This window comes from Carcharhinus amblyrhynchos, chromosome 34, assembly GCF_965287045.1.
Source record: "Carcharhinus amblyrhynchos chromosome 34, sCarAmb.v2.hapA, whole genome shotgun sequence".
NCBI classification, from domain to species: Eukaryota; Metazoa; Chordata; class Chondrichthyes; order Carcharhiniformes; family Carcharhinidae; genus Carcharhinus; species Carcharhinus amblyrhynchos.
The window spans coordinates 16,509,236-16,531,116 of NC_137357.1; the positions used below are offsets into that span (position 1 = coordinate 16,509,236).

A 21,881-nucleotide genomic window follows, 5' to 3' on the forward strand; every position below is an offset into this window, starting at 1 on the left:
CACACTGCAGCAATTCACCAAAGATCCTGAGGTAGCACCTTCCAATCTTGCAACCTCTCCCATCCAGAAGGACAAGGGCAGCAGGTCGCTGGAATCACCGGCACCTCGAGGTTCCCCTCAAAGTCATTCAGCATCCTGACTTGGAAATGTATCGGCCGTTCCTTCACCATCACTGGATCAGGATCCTGGAACTCCCTCCCCTAACAGCACTGTGGGTGTTCCTACACCTCACGGACCGCAGCAGGTCAAGAATGGAGCTCACCACCACCTTCTGGAGGGGTAATTAAGGAGGGGTAATCAATGCTGGCTCAGCCAGCCATGCCCACGTTGCCTGGATCTCGGTGAATCGCGGTGTTTGTTCCACCCAGTCTGTTCCAAGTAGCGGATGGGAGAAACGTTCCAGGCGGATGCTCAGACAGGGCCCACCAGGGACAGTTCCCACCCTGACACCAGGGGACATACCGGGTGATAAATGTTGAAGAAACTCTTGCACGTTGGCAGTGTGTAGCTGGGATCGATTCTCTTCAAACCTCGCACAGTCAGGAACATCCCAATCGGTGAGCCAAACGCAAAGAAAATCTCCGGCTCAAAGTCCATGCGTGGATAATTCACCGAGACCTGAGAGAGAGAGAGAGAGAGGGGCGAGGGGAGGAGAGAGACAGAGAGAGAGAGAGAGAGGGGCGAGGGGAGGAGAGAGACAGAGAGAGAGAGAGAGAGGGGCGAGGGGAGGAGAGAGACAGAGAGAGAGAGAGAGAGGGGCGAGGGGAGGAGAGAGACAGAGAGACAGAGAGAGGGGGGCGAGGGGAGGAGAGAGACAGAGAGAGAGAGAGAGAGAGGGGCGAGGGGAGGAGAGAGACAGAGAGAGAGAGAGAGGGGGGCGAGGGGAGGAGAGAGACAGAGAGACAGAGAGAGAGGGGCGAGGGGAGGAGAGAGAGAGACAGAGAGAGAGGGGCGAGGGGAGGAGAGAGAGAGACAGAGAGAGAGGGGCGAGGGGAGGAGAGAGAGAGACAGAGAGAGAGGGGAGAGGGGAGGAGAGAGAGAGACAGAGAGAGAGAGAGAGGCGAGGGGAGGAGAGAGAGAGACAGAGAGAGAGAGAGAGGGGCGAGGGGAGGAGAGAGAGAGACAGAGAGAGAGAGAGAGGGGCGAGGGGAGGAGAGAGAGAGAGAGAGAGAGAGAGGGGCGAGGGGAGGAGAGAGAGAGACAGAGACAGAGAGAGAGGGGCGAGGGGAGGAGAGAGAGAGACAGAGACAGAGAGAGAGGGGCGAGGGGAGGAGAGAGAGACAGAGAGAGAGAGAGAGGGGCGAGGGGAGGAGAGAGAGAGACAGAGAGAGAGACAGAGAGAGAGAGAGAGAGGGGCGAGGGGAGGAGAGAGAGAGACAGAGAGAGAGAGAGAGAGGGGCGAGGGAGGAGAGAGACAGAGAGAGACAGAGAGAGAGAGAGGGGCGAGGGGAGGAGAGAGAGAGACAGAGAGAGAGAGAGAGGGGCGAGGGGAGGAGAGAGAGAGACAGAGAGAGAGAGAAAGGGGCGAGGGGAGGAGAGAGAGAGACAGAGAGAGAGAGAGAGAGGGGCGAGGGGAGGAGAGAGAGAGACAGAGAGAGAGAGAGAGAGAGGGGCGAGGGGAGGAGAGAGAGGGACAGAGAGAGAGAGAGAGAGGGGCGAGGGGAGGAGAGAGAGAGACAGAGAAGAGAGAGAGAGAGGGGCGAGGGGAGGAGAGAGAGACAGAGAGAGAGAGAGAGAGGGGCGAGGGGAGGAGAGAGAGAGACAGAGAGAGAGAGAGAGAGGGGCGAGGGGAGGAGAGAGAGAGAGACAGAGAGAGAGAGGGGTGAGGGGAGGAGAGAGAGAGAGACAGAGAGAGAGAGAGAGAGGGGCGAGGGGAGGAGAGAGAGAGAGACAGAGAGAGAGGGGCGAGGGGAGGAGAGAGAGAGACAGAGAGAGAGGGGCGAGGGGAGGAGAGAGAGAGACAGAGAGAGAGGGGCGAGGGGAGGAGAGAGAGAGACAGAGAGAGAGGGGCGAGGGGAGGAGAGAGAGAGACAGAGAGAGAGAGGGGCGAGGGGAGGAGAGAGAGAGACAGAGAGAGGGGCGAGGGGAGGAGAGAGAGAGACAGAGAGAGAGGGGCGAGGGGAGGAGAGAGACAGAGAGAGGGGCGAGGCGAGGTGGTAAGGTGGAGGAGAGGGTGAGAAAATAGCTCTTTTTAAAAGTCAATGTTGAAACCCAATAGCGCACAGTTACAGAGAGACTCACATTCACAGGGCAGCACACTCGCACAGTGGTTAGCACTGCTGCCTCACAGCGCCAGGGACCTGGGTTCAATTCCCAACCTCGGGTCACTGTCTGTGTGGTGTTTGCACATTCTCCCCGTGTATGCATGGGTTTCCTCCCACAGTCTGAAAGACGTGCTGATGCGGTGCATTGGCCATGCTAAATTCTCCCTCAGTGTACCCGAGCAGGCGCCCGAGTGTGGCGACGAGTGGATTTTCACAGTAACTTCATTGCAGTGTTAATGTAAGCGGACTTGTGACATGAATAAATAAACTTGAAAAATGTCCACTGCATTGCTTAATCAGCAACAATTGGTGCCTGGGGTAAGGTCCTCTGAGGTGTGATGATACAGTGCCAGGTTATTGATAAATGTGATGTTTCTGCAGAATGTTTTAAAGTTCAGTTTCTTTCTACTGGGAGTCAGTGTGTCTGTAAAACATGCAACCCAGATGCAGCATAATTATTCATTTCAGCCATGGTGCGCTTGTTTTGCTGTGTAAACTCTCTCACCTGGACAAACTGAATCAGGCTGCTGCGTTACCAAATTTTGGTGTTTATAAAGTTTTTGAAAAGAGAGAGTGTTTTTTCCTACACTTCTCGTGTTCAAATTTGTTTTTAGAAAAAAGATGCTGATGCATATGCAGTACACAGATTGCAACATTATATCAAAGGCCAAACAGTAGTGTTGCCAAGACAACTGGCTGTTTTTAAATTTTGTCCAATCAATTTAAATTAGGCACTTGGATAACAGCAGCCTGTCAGATTTGAATTTGATGTTTTGGAAACCTGAGAACCAGTCCTCTTGTGGGGATGTTGGTATGTCATCAGGGGGTATGAGAGATGGAGAGAGGGACAGTGGCACAAACTGGAGAACAGTGCCAGGCACAGCTCTCAGCTTCAGAGAGAGAGGGAGAGAGTTGTGGCTCTCTGCCACAACTTATTTATGTCTTAAAAGAGAGCCTCATCTCAACAGTGAAGATAGCAAAGGAAGACAGAGGCTCCAGACAGAAGATTCCAGAAGGCAACAAGCCTGGTTGTAATTTCGAGAATGACTAAAAATTCTGTTTTTTTGTCAGTAGGTAGGAGTTGTATTTATCGAAACAACATTTCATTCATCCAGTGTTTGACTGGGTTTGTTAATAGTTTAGTTAACCTGTTCACTTAGATCGTTAGATTTCGTTAGTTCCTTGTTGATTTTACAGAGATCGTCTCAGGTAGTTATTTTGACTTTGCCACTAAAAGTTGAAGTGCAGATATTCCCCCTTCTCGCACTCACTTTAACAGATTATAAAGCGCGGTACTCCTGTTTGAGTGGTAAAGCGTCAGTTCTCAGAGAGGGGATCAACTTCCTCTTTATAACATTGGGAGGTTATCCTTGCTCCTGCTGCTGTGTAAACTCTTACCTGGCCAATACCCACGTTGAACTGTTCGTAATTGACTGAAGTGAGGCTGCTGGTGGACAGGGGGCGCTGTGACTGCTCGCCGCCACCTCCCTCCTCTCCGCATTGGTTGCCTTTCTCAGTCATGGTCCTTCCCATTGGTTCCCCCACTTGCTCCTCCTCTCTCGTCACCTGCCAATCCAAGGTTGACAACTGGTCACAATGGCGTCAGGGTCATGGACAGTCAGCTGGGTGCCAAGGGTTTCAGTGAGGCAAAGGGTCCATTCACCCGAGCTGACTTTATCATCATCATCTCAACAGTCAACCCGCACACCCTCACTCGTCCCCCCCCTCCCAGCCCCCACACCCTCACTCGTCCCCCCCCTCCCAGCCCCCACACCCTCACTCGTCCCCCCCCTCCCCGCCCCCACACCCTCACTCGTCCCCCCCCTCCCCGCCCCCACACCCTCACTCGTCCCCCCCCTCCCCGCCCCCACACCCTCACTCGTCCCCCCCCTCCCCGCCCCCACACCCTCACCCCCCCTCCACCTCCTCCCAGCCACCCCCTACTCCCCCCTCCCAGTTCACTGCCCCTCTTCGATCCCCGCCCACTCCCAGCCCCTCACGCTCAACCCCCTCCACCCCTCCACTCCAAACAGAGGGAGGGAGGGAGGGAGGGAGGGGGCGGGGGGTGGGGAAGGTGCCGGGCGTGTCTTGTACCTGTCCACTTGTGAAAGTCTTGGCCACACTGAGTATTTTCTTCCTTGGTCCCAGGGGAATGCCCAACTCCTTCAGTTCCGCATCGGAACACATCACCTGACGGGAGCAATGAAGCAGATGAGGAGCCAGTCTTCTCCATCCAGATCCCGTGAGAACACAAGGCCAAACATTTCCCCTTTCCAGCCCAGCTTCCCACACAAATTTATCACGCAATTTATCATGGGCAGTAAATCGCAACAGGCTCGGGCTGTGCCCGCACAGACTCGGGCGATGGGGAGAGGGAGGGGGAGGAGAGAGTGCGGTGACAAAGGGGGAAATCAACAGACACGGAAAGAAATGGAATTGCAGGAAGGCTCCGAGTTGCCTCTTACCAACGACTCCAGATCCAGCTTCTCCTGTTCCAGAACGGTCAGGAATTCCGATAGTCCGTGTAATTTCAGAACTTCCTCCAAGCTCATATCCTGAGGCAGTGAATGAAGACAAGAGTTTTAACCAAGCACCCAGATCCAGCACAAATCCCTGTCCCTGATCACCATCCAGCGAACTCCCCTTCTCCCAAGGCAGTTGGACAGACGTGGACTATTTCAATTACCACAAGCAGACCCAGTGAACGAGCACAATAATATTCCCACCATTTCAGCAGGAATACTTCACTGGGATAGAGCTGGAAGGAGTTCTCAAACTTGACATTTACAAAGACCTCAGTGTGTCAAACTCTGGACAAGAGGACACAGATCATTCAGTCCCTCCAACCTGATCTCATATCCCAGTCAGAGCTCACCTGCAGTTACATTTGAGGTGGCACAGTGGTTAGCACTGCTGCCTCACAGCGCCACGGATCCGGGTTCGACTCCCGGCTTGGGTCACCATCTGTGTGGGGCCTGCACATTCTCCCCGTGTCTCTGTGGGTTTCCTCCCATAGTCCAATAATGTGCAGGTCAGGTGGATTGGCCTTGCTAAATTGCCCCTCAGTGTCCCAAGTATCGGTAATGTGAATTGGTGGGGTAAATATGTGGGGTTATGGGGATAGGGGCTGGGTGGGAATGTTCTGTTGGGAAAGTCAGTGCAGATTCAATGGGCCGAATGGTCTCTTTCTGCACTGCAGGGATGTTTTCATTACCAGCCTTCGCTTCCCATTGCTCAGAATCCTTGCAGAACAAGAATGAAACGACGCAGCTCTAAGTTGCAAACTGCAGACTGACGCCAGCCTGTGTGCAGACAGCAGGCTGAGTGAATCCATTCCACAGAGGTACCGATTTAATCCCGGGATCGCAAACCCTTCCCTTCAGCAGGGATTGATGAGATTCCAGGACGTTCCACTCAGGGCAGTTACCCAGCTCTCCCGAGCTCGCTGCAATCACAGCTCCTGCCACTGCCGTGCACAGATCCCAGACGTGCAAGAGGTGGGGGCGTTCACCTCCTACTTCACAGAATCCCTACAGTGCAGAAGGAAGCCATTCGGCCCATCCACAAACCCACCTATCCCCATTACTCCGCGCACTTACCCTGTGAATCCCCCTGACACGAGGATCAGCTGATCATGGCCAATCCACCAAACCTGCACACCTTTGGAGGAAAACAGAGCAGCTGGAGGAAACCCACACCGACATGGGGAGAACGTGCAGACTTCACGCTGACAGTGACCCAAGACAGGAATCGAACCCCAGTCCCTGGTGCCGTGAGGCAGCAGCGCTAACCCACTGTGCCATCGTGCCACCCCATTTAACTCAAGGAGCTTTGTAACCCCAAGCGGGGGGGAGAATATTCCAGCGTACAACACACACATCCAGCCGCCATTCACCAATCCCCCTCAAAGCAAGTAGCCTGTGCCAGCGGTGACGCCTGTGCTCCGACCCTCCCCGTGGCCCTGGCGAGATTTACCTTCATACAGGAACGGCAACTCTTTGTGACCACCTGTTGGCGGGCGCCCTGTTCCTTGGAGCCGGAGCTACTCTGATTGGTCAGAATATCGAAGAGTATCAGGGAGCCTGGAAAACAGGGATAAGTTTGGATCCAACAGCCAGAGACACTTCCACATTCTCTGCAACAAAACCTTCTCCTGGATTCTCTTTGGGATTATCAGTGACTGATGGTGGCCCCGAGTTCTGGTGTCTCTCATGCCACCCTTGTGGGGGTTGCAGGGGTAGGAGCTGGGTGCGATGGCCTGCTGGGAAAGTCAGTGCAGATTCCATGGGCCAAATGGCCTCCTTCTGAATTCCAGAGAAAACAGGTCTCATTTGTACAATCCCTCCTTATAACCTAAGCTCTCAAGTCCGGGTATCATTCGTGTAAACCTCGGCTGCACTCCCTCCAAGGCCAACATGTCCTTTGTAAAGTCTGCTGCCCCGATCTGTTCCAAGTGGGACCTAACCAGGGTTCTGTACAGCTACAGCCATCACTCTGTGCCACACATCAAATTCCTCCAACCTTTATTCACTTCGTGTCAGCAACTTATCCTTCTGGTCCTCTCTCACGCATACTTACAACCATATCCATCCCAACTCTTTACCTGAACCTCCACATTTTCACCACTCTCTCATGGAGAAATCTTTATCCTAAATTCCCCATTGAATTAATTTTTGACTATCTTCTATTTGAAGGGAGAGAGAGCGAGCGAGAGAGACACGTGTTGCTGAAGTTTTTCCTCCTGCACTCATCAGGACAAATGCAAGACGACCAAATTTCAAACAGAGGCAAGATGGCAACGCCTCAGCCTATCAGGGTTGAGGTTGCCAACCAATCAACACCCTTCCCTCCTGTTGTAAATCTGCGATTGGATGGCTTGCCCAAGGAAGGACTTGACACCAACAAACATGAAGGGAGGGCTGACAATCCCCAGGTCTTTCAGAAGGTGAAGAGGGTGGCATGAGACAACCAGGGGCCACCATCGGTCACTGGTAATCCAAACCATTACCTGGGGGGAAGGGGGGGGGGGGGGCATTGGTTTCACTGCATGGGTCAGTAACACCGGTCAGTTAACACTTGGGGAACTGGTTATCTGTACCCACATCCCAGGAATTAACAGGAATCTCACTGAGGAGAGATCCAGGTGCTGCCTGAACTTTGGGGGTGCACCGAGAGTCAAAGCTCAACTGAGGGGTCCACGTGACAAAACCTGTTGCCTCAACTCACTCAGAACCAAAGCAGCAGACACCTTCCTGACCACGTGCCCCATTCCCCCCTCCAATCGTGCGCCCCATTCCCTCCTCCAACCGCACGCCCCATTCCTCCCCCCTTCACCCCCAACTCCCCGCCCCCCCCCCCATCCACCCCCCTTCACCCCCAACTCCCCGCCACCCCCCCCATCCGCCCCAAATTCATTCCCCGCAGCACAGAGGTCAGCAGGAGAAATACCAACAGTGGACCCACAAAACACAGCAAGGGAGATTCTGGCTTTACCCAGACTGTGTCCAGCCACTGAGATCCCGCCTCGGAAATCGGGATTGCGTCGCTGGAAAACCGCCAGGAGCTGGTTCATCTCGTTGGCCACAGTGTCCACAATGGTTTGGCAGTAGGTGGGGCTGTTGTAGAAGAACAGGTCGAGTAACGTCTCATTGGTGAAGTGTCGTAGGCGACTGATACTTGGCAATGTTATTCTTCGAATATCTCTGAGAGGGAACACAGAGAGGGGGAGACAGGCTGAGCACAAATGGGAGACGCCTTCATCATTGAACCCTGATGAGTGTTGAGGTTTATCAGGAGGGACAGAACATATAAAGAACACAGTTTAAATGCAGCGGACAAACAGCAAGTCTCTGGGATCGACACAGAGCAGGTTCCAATAAAGCACCTTGTCTGTATCCTGCCCAGTGCAAGATGCTATTTTAATTCCAGGATTGAAATGGTAAATAATCACACAGATTTAAAAATCACATCAGCTACTAAGAAATAAAGGTCTTTGTCAAAGTCTCCACAGATAAGCATCAAGGCCTTTAGTCTGAGAGAATTCATTCAATCAGACAGGAAAAAGGGAGTGCTATCCACAGAGACCAACACAAGGCTGAGTAAAGTCAAAGTTGTCCGGTGGGGCAATTTGTTCAGAGAGTGGTGAGTATCTGGAACGAGCTGCCAGAGGCAGGAGTAGAGGCGGGTACAACTTTGTCTTTTAAAAAACATTGGGTATCGAGGGATATGGGCCAAACGCGGGCAATTGGGACTAGCTTTGTGGTAAAAATAGGGCAGTATGGACCAGTTGGGCAGAAGGGCCTGTTTCCATGCTGTAAACCTCCACGACTTTATCAGTCTGGAGCACCAACCCACTAACACGTGTGGTCTGTCTCACAGGATCACCTGAATCAGGGATGGAGTGGTGCTGGAGGAGGCTCAGGAGATCAGTTGAGAGTGATTGAAACACCAACCACAATTGGTCCAGCAAGTGACACAGGGCAGGGATCAAATCGCCCAAGTCACATCGATCTGAACCTCCAGGAAGGAACTGATCCCAACTTCCTGAGAAAGGTGCCGTTTGCTGGAAAACTCACAAGGAGCAGGGAAGGTTCAAAGTTAAAAAAATAGTGGTGGTCACTAAATAAAGCAGCGGCAATCTAACCATTTACTGAACTTGTGGATGGCAGCCATGATGTGAAGATTCCGGTGATGGATGGGGATGGGCACGGGCACAGTAATAAGTCTCTCAACACCAGGTTAAAGTCCAACAGGTTTATTTGCAATCACGAGCTTTTGGAGCACTGCCCCTTCATCAGGTGAATCCGTCAAACCTCTCATTATCTTGCAGTTATGTCTCTGTCTATCTGTGCTGTTGGTAAAACCTACCTCCACTCACTTGAGAAAGGAGCAGCGCTCATGATTCCAAATCAACCTGTTGGATTTTAACCTGGTGTTGTGAGACTTCTGAGTGTGCTTGTGGATAGCAGCTGGGTCAGACCTTGTACTCCAAGTGGTTTATTTTGAATAAAATCCAAGTTCAGGCTTTAACAAAACAAGGGATCCTGAAATCCAATCTCCAGCCGGCAGCTGGGACCTGACCCACGGGCAATATCGAACAATCTGACAAGTCAGCAGATCCCAAATCCAGCAGATCCCCTTTGATCAACACCCTCGGTCACGTGTGTTAACCTGCCTGCACCGTGCAACCGCAATGAGAATAATGAGCTGACCCTGAGTAACACGGCAGGCACGACCCGACACTCACTCATCCACCCCAGTGGCATCTCCATGCAGGGTGCAATACCAATTCACAGGCAGAAACTCCACCCGGCCAACCTTCTGCTCATCTTGGGCTTTCTTGAAGTGCGTCTGCAGGAGGCTGAGAGCAGCGTTCCGGAAATCATTCACTGCAATGTGGAGGGAGAGTGTGTTAGCTGTAAACCACACGCCACAAAGCAACATTGCCTCTGCGCTCGCTCATAACAGTTCACAAGATACAGGAGCAGAGTTAGGCCATTCAGCCCACCAAGTCCACTCCAACATTCCATCATGGCTAAAATGCTCCTCATACCCATTTTCCAGCCTTCTCCCCGGAACCCTTCAACCCATTAAAAATCTGTCCAACTCATCCTTAAATGGTCCCAGCATCCGCCACACTTTGGGGTAGCAAATTCCACAAATTCACAACCCTTTGGGAGAACTTTTGGGGCGGCACAGTTGCCTCACAGCGCCAGGGACCCGGGTTCAATTCCGGCTTCGAGTCACTGTCTGTGTGGAGTTTGCACATCCTCCCCGTGTCTGCGTGGGTTTTGTCCGAGTGCATCAGTTCCCACCCACACTTCAAAGATGTGCGCGTTCGATTGATTAGCCATGATAAATTGTCTTTAATGTCAGGGGGATTACGAGGGCAAATGTGTGGAGTTATGGATGTAGGACCTGGGTAGCATTGTTGTCAGTGCAGACTTGATGGGCCAAATGGCCTCCTTCTACACTGTAGATTCTATGATGTCATTTCTCCTCAACTCTGTTTTAAATTTGTTGCCCCTTATCCGCAGACTATGACCTCTCATCCTAGAATGCCCCACAACAGGAAGTATCCGCTCCACATCTACTTTATCCACATCTTTTATCACCTTGTATCTCTCAATCTGATCTCCCCTCATTCTTCTAAATTCCAGAGAGTATCGGCCTAAACTGTTCAGTCTCTCTTTGTACAACAAACCCCCCCCCAATCTCTGGAATCAATCTCATGAACCTCCTCTGAACTGCCTCCAATGCCACTACATCTTCCTTCACATACAGGGATCAAATCTGTACACAATACTCCAGGTGTGTCCTCACCAATGCCTTGTACAGTTGCAACAATACTTTCTTCCCTTTATATTCTATTCCCTTTGCTCTAAGTGCCAACTTGATCCCTAGAAATCCAGTGAAATGGACCAGCCACAACAGTGAAGACAATCCGAACTGCTCCTGCATTCCAAGTGGTTAGCACTGCTGCTTGACAGCTCCAGGGACCTGGGTTTGATTCCTGGCTTGGGGCACTGTCTGTGTGGAGTTTGCACATTCTCCCCGTGTCTGCGTGGGTTTCCTCCGGGTGCTCTGATTTCCTCCCACAGCCCATAGTTGTGCGGGTTAGGTTGATTGGCCATGCTAAAATTGCCTCTTTGTGTCCTGACATAAATAGGTTAAAGGGATTAGTGGGTAAATAAGTAGAGATATGGGGTGGGGCCTGGGTGGGATTGCGGTTGGTGCAGAATCGATTGGCCAAATGGCCTCTCACTGCATTGTTGGGATTCTGTGAAGTCAGTGCGTGCTCTCATCATCCACTGAGTACATCTTAAACTCACCCGGTGAGGGGTAGCAGATATCGAGGCCCACCAAGTCACCCTAAGGCAGCAGGATCAGTGGAAGCCAGCACGGGCGTACAGCTGAATACCAGATTGGGAAAGCTACATGAAACAAGACATTGTGTCCCCCGCCCTGCCCTGCCCCCGTAAGAAACTGGAGTAGAATTAGGCCACTTGACCCATAGAGTGTGTTCCGCCATTCAGTCATGGCTGTTAGTTTTGTCATTCCCATCCTCCTACCTTTTCCCCATAACCTCTGATTGCCTTGTTAATCAGCAGCCTACCTATCTCAACCAACTCAGGTTCTTCAACTTCTCAGGATGATTCTGCAGATGGAGGAGATGGTGGCACAGTGGTAATGTCACTTGGACTAGTAACCCACAGACCCAGTCTGGGGGCATGGGCTCACACGCCACCATGGCAGCTGAGGCAATTTCAATTCAATTGAAATAAATCTGGAATATAAAGCTAGCCTCAGTAAACGGTGACCATTAAACTACCACTAATATCCTTGAGGGAAGGAAATCTGCCATCCTTACCTGGTCTGGCTGACATGTGGATGAGTTGCCAGTGTTGGACTGGGGTGGGTACATTAAGTAGTTTCACAGCACCAGGTTAAAGCCAGACAGGTTTATTTGGAATCACGAGCTTTTGGAGCGCTCCCCCTTCATCAGGCACTCTGAAAGCTCGTGTTTCCAAATCAACCTGTTGACTCTGTGAGACTTCTTATTAGCCTATGGTTGACTGCAAACCCACAGCAATGTGGGTCACTCTTAATTGCCCCTCTGAAATAGCCAAGTGAGATACTCAGTCCAAGGGGAGTTAGGGATGGCCAACAAATGCTGGCCCAGCCAGCGACACCTATTTCCCGTGAAAGAATAACAAATAAAAGTCACTGGCCAAAGGACTAACAATCTCAGCAGGAACACTTCAGGCTCCCGAGAAATCCCTGGCAGAGAATTTACCTTTCAAGTTCATTCCCTTATTTAAATGAATTAAACTTTCTTGGCTTCCATTTCGGTGGGGGGAGTTTTAAGATTTAGGCGTTTGTGTGTAAATGCACCAAAGAAACTTTGCTTCAAATTTCTGGTATGAAGCTGTCAGCACTTTTGTGGTCACAAGATCAACACGGAACAACACAGCCATCAGTCATCCCACACGGTGCTGAATAACTCAGCTGGCAAGCACACAGTGAGAGCATGCGCAGACACATTTGATTTATTATTGTCGCATGTATTCGCATAAGTAAGAAGTATTGTTCCTTGCGCGCCAATACAGACAAAGCATACCATTCATAGAGAAGGAAAGGACAGAGTGCAGAATGTAGTGTTCGAGGCATAGCTAGAGTGTAGAGAAAGATCAACTGAGTGTGAGGTCGGTCCAGTCAAAAGTCAGCAGGGAAGAAGCTGTTCTTGAGTTGGTTGGGACTTGATGTCAGATTTTTGTATTTTTCTCCCGGCGGCAGAAGGTGGAAGGGAGAATGTCCGGGGTACGTGGGGTTCTTAATTATGCTGGCTGCTTTTCCAAGGCAGTGGGAACTGTAGACAGAGTCAATGGATGGGAGGCTGGTTTGTGCGATGGACTGGGCTACGTTCATGAGCTTTTGTAGTTCCTTGCGGTCTTGGGCAGAGCAGGAGCCCATACCAAGCTGTGATACAACCAGAAAGAATGCTTTCTATGGTGCATCTGTAAAAGTTGGTGAGAGTTGTAGCTGACATGCCAAATTTCCTTAGATTTCTGAGAAACTAGAGGCGATGGTGGGCTTTCTTAACTATAGTGTCGGCATGGCGGGGGGACCAGGCCAGGTTGTTGGTGATCTGGACAACTGAAAACCCGAAGCTTTCCTGAAGTCGAGAGGAACACAAAGAAGTTCAGTTGGACACTTTGTCCTCATGGGCTGAAGGCGGCAGAGACAGAACACAGACACAGAAATGGAATTTGGTTTTGCAGTCACTGGGAAATTGCAACACATCTGGTTTCAAATTGGGATCAAAGTTTTGCGAGATCAGTCCATTTCTGACTGCACACGAAATAGGAACAGGAGTGAGGCCACTCAGCCCCTCGGGTCTCCTCCACTTTTCAACAAAATCATGGCTGACCCAATTTTAACCCCAATCTCTCATTACTGCCAACGTCAACAAAACGCAGGAGATTGTCATCGGCTTCAGGAAGCGTAAAGGAGAACATGCCCCTGTTGACATCAATGGGGACGAGGTAGAAATGGTCAAGAGCTTCAGGTTTTTAGATGTCCAGATCACCAACAACCTGTCCTGGTTCCCCCCATGCCGATGCTATAGTTAAGAAAGCCCCACCGACGCCTCTACTTTCTCAGGAGACTAAGGAAATTCGGCATGTCAGCTACCACTCTCACCAATGTTTACAGATGCACCATAGAAAGTATTCTTTCTGGTTGTATCACAGCTTGGTATGGGCTCCTGCTCTGCCCAAGACTGCAAGAAACTACAAAAGGTCGTGAATCTTGCCCAATCCATCACACAAACCAGCCTCCCATCCATTGACTGTCTACACTTCATGCTGCCTCAGCAAAGCAGCCAGCATAATTAATGACCCTATGCACCCAGGACATTCTCTCTTCCACCTTCTTCCTTTGGGAAAAAGAGACAAAAGTCTGAGGTCATGTACCAATTGACTCAAGAACAGCTTCCTCCCTGCTGCTGTCAGACTTTTCAATGGATCTACCTCGCATTAAGTTGATCCTTCTCTGCATCCCAGCTATGACTGTAACACTACATTCTGCATTCTCGCCTTTCCTTCTCTATGAGCGGTATGCTTAGTCTGTGAAGTGCCTGAGAAACAATACTTTTCACTGCATTTCATACGTGACAATAATAAATCAAATCAGAAGCTGACAGCAAGATTTGCTTCTCTGCAGAGCTTTACCAAGCTGGGAAAAGGTCTACAAGAGTGTGTGTATGTGTCTTTGTGTGTTCTGTGTGTATGCGTGTGTGTGTGTGTGTGTGTGGGTGGGACAGCGGGAACTCACCGCACTGAATGATGCTGCGGAAGCGGATGTCACACGCTGGGCCGATTCCGTGCACCATGAAGACCAGGTGATCCACCTTGACAGGCTCACCGTGGTAGATATCCCCATAGGTCTGCTCTGTCCCTCTCTTCACCGTCCACGGTTTACTCTGCTCAGAAGCTGCTGAGTTCCACTCCTGGAAGTGCATCATGAGCTGCGGTGACCACAAAACACAGAGACGCTGCTGAGACCGGACACTGAGCCACCACAGATACAGATCTGAACCCTGCCTGTCTCGGGCTTGTGGGTGGGGAGTGGAAATGACCGTTTCCTATCATTTGACAGTGATGACATTTTCGAGGCACTCCGTTGGTTCACTGAAACACTTTGACACATTCTAACCTCAAAAGAGAAGCAACAAAAACTTCCTTCTCTTTTTAACCTGCCCATCACACCCTTACCAATGGTTTATGTTTGGAAGCCCTACCGCTCCCACTCCTCTCTCTCCCCCATTCTCCTGCTAAAACCCCAACTGCACCCACTCCCTCACAGCCCCTCACTCTGATCTCGCACCCCCCACATGCTCACTCCCCTCCCGCAATCCCCCCAGCCCCGGCACGCTCACTCCACTCCCCTCCCACAATCACCCACCCCCACTCCCCTCCCGCAATCCCCCCAGCCCCGGCACGCTCACCCCCCACTCCCCTCCCGCAATCACCCACCCCCACTCCCCTCCCACAATCCCCCCCAGCCCCGGCACGCTCACCCCCCACTCCCCTCCCACAATCACCCACCCCCACTCCCCTCCCACAATCCCCCCAGCCCCTGCACGCTCACCCCCACTCCTACTCCCCTCCCACAATCCCCCCCAGCCCCGGCACGCTCACTCCACTCCCCTCCCGCAATCACCCACCCCCACTCCCCTCCCGCAATCCCCCCAGCCCCGGCACGCTCACCCCCCACTCCCCTCCCGCAATCACCCACCCCCACTCCCCTCCCACAATCCCCCCCAGCCCCGGCACGCTCACCCCCCACTCCCCTCCCACAATCACCCACCCCCACTCCCCTCCCGCAATCCCCCCAGCCCCTGCACGCTCACCCCCACTCCTACTCCCCTCCCACAATCCCCCCCAGCCCCGGCACGCTCACTCCACTCCCCTCCCGCAATCACCCACCCCCACTCCCCTCCCACAATCCCCCCCAGCCCCGGCACGCTCACCCCCCACTCCCCTCCCACAATCACCCACCCCCACTCCCCTCCCGCAATCCCCCCAGCCCCTGCACGCTCACCCCCACTCCTACTCCCCTCCCACAATCCCCCCCAGCCCCGGCACGCTCACTCCACTCCCCTCCCGCAATCACCCACCCCCACTCCCCTCCCGCAATCCCCCCAGCCCCGGCACGCTCACCCCCCACTCCCCTCCCGCAATCACCCACCCCCACTCCACTCCCGCAATCCCCCCAGCCCCTGCACGCTCACCCCCGACCCACTCTCGTCATCCTCCCCACCCATCACCCCTCCCACACCTCCACTCCCCTCCTGCAAATCTCCTCACTCCCTTCCACCCACTCCCCCCTCCCTTCCCACAAGCCCCCCCAATTCTCACTGACGATCCCCCCACCCCTCGCACTGCCCACCCCTACACTGGCAGAGCATTGGGTCTTCCAGCCGGTGTTCCTGATGGGTAAGTGTGTGTTTGGACTGACACAGGCCAACAACACTGTCAGACAGCAGACACACATCATTCTGTTTCACTGAGTGGGACACACACAGAGTCTGGACACGAGGGGGACACTTGATGCTGGAATAAAAAGAGACACACCCTATTGCAAAACCCTCAGATCGATATCAGAGTGAAGGGTTTCTCACCCTGCAGCATCATCACCATCTCACTGAGCTGTTATCAGTGCGCTCAGAGTCCGCTCTATCGTTGATTTTGCTGCTGTCTGTGGCTCACACACACACTGCTGTGAACGGACAGGGCTCACACCAACAATTCAAACCTCCTCCATTAACAACCCCGATACACCAAGCGGGGGAGGGGGGTGGAAATCGTGTCTGTTCCGATCCACCGATGCTGCAACATTCCCTCACCTTTGGGTTGTGTAGGATAATGACTTCTCCACTGGGAAATTCCACCTTCCTGTTCCATTCGTTGGTGACCACTGCTTCCTTGTACGCTCTCTGTGTGGGGAGAGCAGAGTTTTACTCACCTCTCAAACCAACAACATGCAGAACCACAACCAGCCAGGACCCACTCTCCCTCTGTGTTTCCCAGACTCTCACCCACTATTCCCGCTATCCCCCGTTCCCTCGGCCATGCCCCAACTTCCCTCCGTGTGCCCCAGCTCCCCCCCCACCAGCTCCCCCCAGCCTCGCCCCGCTTTCCCTCAGTGTTTCCCAGACCCTCACCCATCACTCCAGCTACCCCTCTGAAGTAGGGAAAAGCTGAATGCATTTTGTACCTGAAGGGAAAGGGTTAATGGATTTTGTACCTGCAATATGTCACAAACATAACCCTTCATCATGACTGATCTTCTCAAGCTTATACTGTTGCTGGAAGTAATATAAGTTATTTGTTCATGTTTCACATACTTTAACTCTCATTTTTCTAACAGCAGACAGTTAAACGTGATTGTTATTTTGTAGACTTTGCAAATCTAACCTGTTTATATGGGTTGGACATTGTTACACAGATGGTAGTTTACGATACTGGCTTTTGACAGCTGCTGATGGCAGATCGCGATACTGGCTTCCAACAGGAAGGTTCCTGCTGGGACAGCCACGATTGCACAACTAACTTCCAAGACAGGGATGCTGGTCCTGCTGCAGAAGGGTTTTCCTGTGTCCTGACTGCAGGGCTGTAATTCCTGATTAATTCTGGGGCTGCATCACAACCCAGGAAGGAAGAACTGAAGGGCTGGCAGGAATTGGAACTTGGAATTGTGATTCCTGCTGGAGCTCACAACGTATAAAAACCCACTGGTGTTTGTGTTGGAGGAGAAACCTGGTCAGCCTTAATTGGAGCCAGTTTCTCCCCAAAGCTTTGGAATGAAAACCGCTGTATTTTGACTAACAGTCTCCCAGGTTTTATTTTACCGACAACACCCCACTCCCTTGGCCATGCCCCGATTTCCCTCCGTGTGCCCCAGCTCCCAGCCAACCCCCAGCCTCCCCCACTGTGTCCCTTAGACGCTCCCTCAGCTGTGCCCCAGCTCGCCCACCCACGCCCCACCCCGCTCCAGCTCCCCTGCGCACCCTCAGCGTTTCCCAAACCCTCACCCACCACTCCACCTACACCTGCTCCTTCAGCCATGCCCTGATGTCCCTCCGTGTGCCCCAGCTCTGCACCCAACCCCCAGCCCCCCCCACTCCCTCACTGTGTCCCTCAGACTCTCCCTTTGCTGTGCCCCAGCTCCCTCAGCCATGCCCCGCTTTCCCTCAGTGTGTGTGCCACCTCCCCCCTCAGCTTCCCCCAGCTCCTTGAGTGCCCCCCACCACAACCTGCCCAGCATCTCCAACCCCCACCCCACCCAACTCCCTCCGAGTGCAGAACCAGAACCAGCCAGGCCCTGCTTCCCCCCCCCAGGCTCCAATTGCCCTCAGGCCTCGCGCTCCCCTAGCTGGGGCCCCAGCACTCTCCCAGTGCCATCTGCTGCCAGGTGCCACAGTAATTCCTCGCTTTGGCAGTTGGCATCATTCTGGGTAATCTGGTATCTGCTTCTGAGAAACACGCACACATTTCAATGCTGAGGGCTGGTGCGTGGTGGTGGTGGGTGGGCGGGGGGTGCTGCCTCACAGCCCACAGGAAGGCCCAGAGGTCCGAGGGGAGGCACGGGCGTCATAGCGATGCAGAGAGAAGCCATTCAGCCCATCGCGAGAGCTGCAGAATGATCCGTTCAGGGTGAATGTGCTGGTTCTGGAAGGTTCTGAGGGAAATGTGTAAAACTCCTATGTTGGGATGGGGGGGGGGTGGGGGGTCGGGCCTGGCTGGGATTGTGTTCGGTGCAGACCTGATGGGCCGAAGGGCCTGTTTCTGCACTGTCGGGTTCCATGATTATGATCTATGATTATCCAAGAAATGCCCAAGCCTTGCAAAGTTCTGAGGAACACGTCGAGCTCTGGAAAGTTCTGAGGGACGTGTCTCAGCTCCAGAAGGTTCTGAGGGGCAGGTCAAGTTCTGGAGGCCTCTGTCAGAGCTCCTGACATCCAGCCTGGGTGACGTGAAGCTTTGCTTCCTGGGTGCTAATGGATAGAACATTGGCCTGGATTCTGTCAGTGATCTAACAGCAAGAAGACCAGACCCATGAGTGAGACAGGGAGGGACACCCAGCCACCAGGATGCACCAAGTGCTGGCCAGCCTGGTGAGTTGTGGTGAGATTTCCATCGGGGGGAGGGACTGTACCTCGATCAGCTCGCTCAGCTCCTCCGTGTAGGGATTATATCGGTTGTCCTTCTCACTTTTGGAAAACCAGGTGCATCGCCTCACTTGCGTGGGTGCCTCATGCCAGTATACGGCCTGCCTCGTGCGCCTGGACAGGAACACATCATACCGTCCCCCGTCTGTCGGCACTGCTACGTTCTCCGACTCCAACACTTCTGAAAGAGAACACAACCGAGAAAGGAAACATTTCGCTGTGCTGCTGGCATCAATCAGTCTCCTCAAGAGTAAAAAGATTCACATTGAGGGCCTCGCTCCAGTTTGTCATCTGCAGACACATTTCTTCAAATCTGCAAACTAACAGCCAGAGACTGGTTCCAGTCAGCCTTCCCCACTCCCCCATCCCCACTTTCCCCTGTCAGTCTTCATCGTCTTGTCCAACCTCCAAACTCTTCTTGCACCAGACCACCCTCAATTCAGCACAGAAACACAGAATCCCTACAGTGCAGAAGGAGGCCATTCAGCCCATTAAATCTGCACCGCCCACAATCCCATCCAGGCCCGAGCCCCATAACCCCATGCATTTTACCTTAGCTCATCCCCCTGATACGAAGGGGCAATTTAGCATGGCCAATCCACCTAACCTGCACATCGTTGGAGTGTTGGAGGAAACCGGAGCACCTGGAGGAAACCCTCGCAGACATGGGGAGAACATGCAGACTCTGCAAAGACAGTGACCCAAGCCGGGAATCGAACCAGGGTCCCTGGCGCTCAGGCAGCAGTGCGAACCCACCGTGCACAGAGGGAGAGGGGTAGGAGTTCCTGAGCTTGGTCTTACTCTGCCCTCAAGGAAGGGGGATTACTGACTCCCTGAAGAAGCCAAAACTACCTTTGGCTCGCACACATTCCCCACACTAACTGCACCACTGTCAGTGACCAGACCTTTAGCTGCCTGGATCCACGAGCTCCAAATTCCTTCTCCAAACCTTTCCTTCCTCCTCTTAAACAATTCTTCCATACTTTTCCCAAAATCTCCTCCCATGGTTGGAAACAAACTTCAATGTTGAAGGATCCTGTGTGTGTATAGCCCTGTTTGCCTCAGCCCACGCAAAGACTTAATTTTACGATATACCTGCTGATGCACAGTTACATTTCAATGCTAGACTATTGGGGTTAACCAACCCTGCTGAGCTGGACAAGTGTCGCTAACTTGACTGCATGTGGGATGGGAGGGCGTGGCAATGATAGCGAGGAATTGACTGCATTCTGAAGGGGATACAATGCAGGCAAACAACAGCAACCGTAAGAATTGTTTTCCTCGATGGAGACAGCACGCGAAAAACACTTCGAATAACGAGATAAGGATGGAAATATATTTTGGTTTTAGAGTGCTCAGTTCAGTTCTTAGATTAGAAACCAGTCTCCAAGCTTGTGCTTCTGTCAAGTTCATTCTTTCGGTTCTTCTTAATAAATAAAACCCATGTTAACACTCGTGCTGTCCCTTCGAATGACTGAATGGACCCAACAAACGCTAATACAACTGACACCACAACAGGGAGTGAGTAAATTTCACTCCTGTTTGGGTGAGGATTCGCTTCTCCCCCATCCCCTTATCCGAATGACTATCCTTCTCTCTGAATTTCGGCAGCATTCTCCCACCGGGACAGGGGCTTGGGAAGGGAGAGTGCCTGCCGGAAGACGGGTTCTTACCAGAGCAGTGCTTGCTCTCCAGTGTGTCTGAGTCCATTTTACTGAAGGGAATCCAGATGGGTTTGCAGTCCTCCTCCTTACAGTAGAACCAGTGAGGCTGCACTGCCTGGTACGAGTTGTGTACAGCTTTCACCTCCACATCTTCACTGTGATGGCTTGGTTCATGCTGGCCTTCTCCAGAACCCAGGGCTCCTGGCTGATCCTGCAAGATTTGGTCAAAGCATTGGCTGTGTCAGAGATGGCACACGTACAGAACCTTCACACACAGAAACCAGAGGCAGGAGGCGGCCATTTGGCCCTTCCAGCCTGCTCTGTTTAGATCACGAATGATCACTGAATTCAATATCCTGATCACCCTGCCCCACCCTTCCCTCCAAATCCCTCCATCCCTTTCGCCCCAAGAGCTATATCTAATTTCTTCTTGAAATGACACAACACACACGGAACGATGAGAGAACAAGCCGAATGTGACAACACAGATCCAGTGCAGAGATCTAGGCTGTTGGGTCCATCAGGATTGGGTTTATCCTGGACCGGTCCCTTACAATGTTTGCTTCTCGTGTCCTCAGTGCACTGGCCCTCGCACAAAGGCCTCCTGTGAATCCAGTCGGAGACGTTTACAACTACTAATGAACTGGGACAATACGTGTCGAAAGGCAACAAGTTACAGGAGACATCACAGCAAGACTTCCATAGCCATTTGGCCCATCGAGTCTGCACTAACCAGATCCACCCTCTGCGCTATCCCCATCAGCCTGTGCACAGACAATCCACCTAACCTGCACATCTTTGGACACTGTGGGGCAATTTCGCATGGCCAATCCACCTAACCTGCACATCTTTGGACTGTGGGAGGAAACCGGAGCACCTGGAAGAAGCCCACTCAGACATGGGGAGAATGTGCAGACTCTGTACAGACAGTGACCCAAGCCGGGAATCGAACCCTGGTCTCTGGTGCTGTGAGGCAGCAGTGCTAACCCACTGTGCCAACTCCCGACTCATGGGAGCAATAGCTACACTTGAGCCCAAGCCTGAGAGTGTTCAACCTCAGCGACAGTTTGATATTTCATTCAGTGTGACAGAGAAGGGAAGTGCCTCAGCTGTGGTACCAGCTTCGAACTCTCGCAGTCCAAGTCTCACCCGAAGCTGGTAAAACCACAGCCTGTCCAGCCTCGAAGAACCAAGATAAAAGCAAAATACCGCAGCTTCTGGAATCTGCTGGAAAACCTCAGAGGGTCTGGCAGCATGTGTGGGGAGAGAATAGAGCCGGTGTTTCCAGTCTGGATAATCCTTGGTCACGGCTGGAGCACGTCCAGCATTCCCAGTTTGTGTGTCTGGAAGGATCGAGGTTCGTCACTCTCCATTCAACAGAGAGAGAGAGAGAGAATGCAGACTCACACTGGAAAACAGCTCCGAGATGAACACACTAAACAGACACTCTCACTCTGGGGGCCAGAGGGGAGACGGCATGGGGCAGCACAGTGGTTAGCACTGCTGCCTCACAGGTCAGGGACCCGGGTTCGATTCCCGGCTTGTGTCACTGTCTGTGCCGAGTCTGCACATTCTCCCCGTGTCTGCATGGGTTTCTGCTGCGGTTTCCAGTCACGGTCTGAAAGACGTGCTGGTTCGGTGAATTGGCCATGCTAAAGTGCCCCTTAGTGTTAGGAGGACTAGCTCAGTAAATACATGGATGGGGCCTGGGTGGGATTG

The 21,881-nt window shown here is 52.6% G+C and overlaps 1 protein-coding gene across 4 annotated transcripts in view; it reads right to left on the reverse strand.

Annotated features, from left to right (window-relative positions):
* Nucleotides 1–396: 396 nt before the first annotated feature.
* Nucleotides 397–21,881, reverse strand: part of LOC145361361 (triacylglycerol hydrolase DDHD2-like) — a 28,038-nt gene continuing 6,553 nt past the window's right edge. For all 4 annotated transcript variants that reach the window (XM_080217045.1, XM_080217043.1, XM_080217044.1 and 1 more), the window contains 11 exons: nt 20,172–20,373; nt 18,486–18,679; nt 16,174–16,263; nt 14,100–14,292; nt 9,511–9,652; nt 7,758–7,966; nt 6,240–6,346; nt 4,730–4,819; nt 4,359–4,454; nt 3,663–3,830; nt 397–618 (listed from right to left, as the gene is read on the reverse strand). In XM_080217045.1, the coding sequence (XP_080073171.1) occupies nt 412–618; nt 3,663–3,830; nt 4,359–4,454; nt 4,730–4,819; nt 6,240–6,346; nt 7,758–7,966; nt 9,511–9,652; nt 14,100–14,292; nt 16,174–16,263; nt 18,486–18,679; nt 20,172–20,373 (1,698 nt within the window). In that variant the 3' untranslated portion in view covers nt 397–411. The remainder of the gene's footprint in view (nt 619–3,662; nt 3,831–4,358; nt 4,455–4,729; nt 4,820–6,239; nt 6,347–7,757; nt 7,967–9,510; nt 9,653–14,099; nt 14,293–16,173; nt 16,264–18,485; nt 18,680–20,171; nt 20,374–21,881) is intronic.